This window comes from Elephantulus edwardii, unplaced genomic scaffold (assembly GCF_000299155.1).
Source record: "Elephantulus edwardii isolate Elephantulus edwardi_28Jun2011 unplaced genomic scaffold, EleEdw1.0 scaffold00047, whole genome shotgun sequence".
Taxonomy (NCBI): domain Eukaryota; kingdom Metazoa; phylum Chordata; class Mammalia; order Macroscelidea; family Macroscelididae; genus Elephantulus; species Elephantulus edwardii.
This window is the reverse complement of record NW_006399797.1, coordinates 18,223,460-18,224,685: the sequence shown is the minus strand read 5'-3', so window position 1 is coordinate 18,224,685 and position 1,226 is coordinate 18,223,460. Positions and strand designations below refer to the sequence as shown.

General features: G+C 39.6%; 1 protein-coding gene across 2 annotated transcripts in view; it reads left to right on the top strand.

Moving 5' to 3' along the window:
- PTPRR (protein tyrosine phosphatase, receptor type, R) overlaps positions 1–1,226 on the top strand; it is a 462,079-nt gene that overhangs the window by 376,422 nt on the left and 84,431 nt on the right. For both annotated transcript variants that reach the window (XM_006886086.1, XM_006886087.1), the window contains one exon: positions 341–527. In XM_006886086.1, the coding sequence (XP_006886148.1) occupies positions 341–527 (187 nt within the window). The remainder of the gene's footprint in view (positions 1–340; positions 528–1,226) is intronic.

The window sequence follows — 1,226 nt, the reverse complement described above, 5'->3', positions numbered from 1 at the left end:
TGAATCTTTAATCATTAAAACCAAACTCATAGTGACCTGGAAGGGTAGAACAGAACTGTTCCATGTGGTGTCCTAGGGTATATATCTTCATGGACGTAGGCTGCCACATCTTTTTCCCATAGAGCATCAAGTAAATTAGATCTACCATTAGCCTCGGAGTAGGTGTGTCAGAGACAGTGAGATTGGCACAGGATAAAGCATGGAGTCACAGGTGACTCAATGGCACATAACAATAACAACAGTCAATAAGTTAAATGTCTGTAAAATATTGTTTTATCAAAGAATTCATAATAAGCTGTGTGTTGTTTGTCTAACTTAATGTCCTTTTTCTCCATTGTAGGCGAGGATCTAATGTATCCCTTACTTTGGACATGAGTAGCCTGGGCAATGTTGAACCCTTTGTGGCTATACCAACCCCACGGGAGAAGGTAGCAATGGAGTATCTGCAATCAGCCAGCCGAATTCTCACAAGGTCACAGCTAAGAGATGTCGTGGCAAGTTCACATTTACTCCAAAGTGAATTCATGGTGAGATAGCTATTTCTCTTCCTCTTCAGTAGGGTTTTTTTGCTATAGTAGGCACTAGGGAAGGAGCGCTAAGGGGACAGTACTTTGACCCCACCAGCCACTCCATGAATGAACGATGCAGCCATCTGCTTCTGTAATGATTAAGTCTTAGAAACGCTGCCTGGCAGTATCTCGCTGCCCTATAGGGTCATGACAGTTGGAGTCAACTAGTTGGCAATGGATTTTGTTTAAAGAGATAATCTTGTAGAATTGTGATGTTGGTTCAAATAAAGAGAGTAATAATCAAAATGGAAAGAACCTATAGGAATCTTTAAGTAGTCCTTAATTATATGATCCAAATAAGGACAAGGAAAAAGTCAGAGATTAATATCCCTAATTTCTAGCTTAAGCAATGAAGTAGATATGGTAGCTTTAAATGAAATAAAGAACACAAGAGGAAGGCCCAATTGTAGGCTAAAAATGATGATGAATTCAGGCTAGGTCTGTCAGTGATGGTGGTAATAATAATTTAATTAAAACAAAATAAAACATATCTGTGTACCCAAAGAGCAAGGAATTAGATAAGGTCTTTGTCTTTCAAAGGGAACTTCCATTTTACAGGTCCTGTAAAGGTACTCAGGAGCAACAGTGTCTCTCTGGAGACTAAGGTGCGCCTGATACAGGCCATGGTATTTGCAATCGCTTGTTATGCATCAGAGA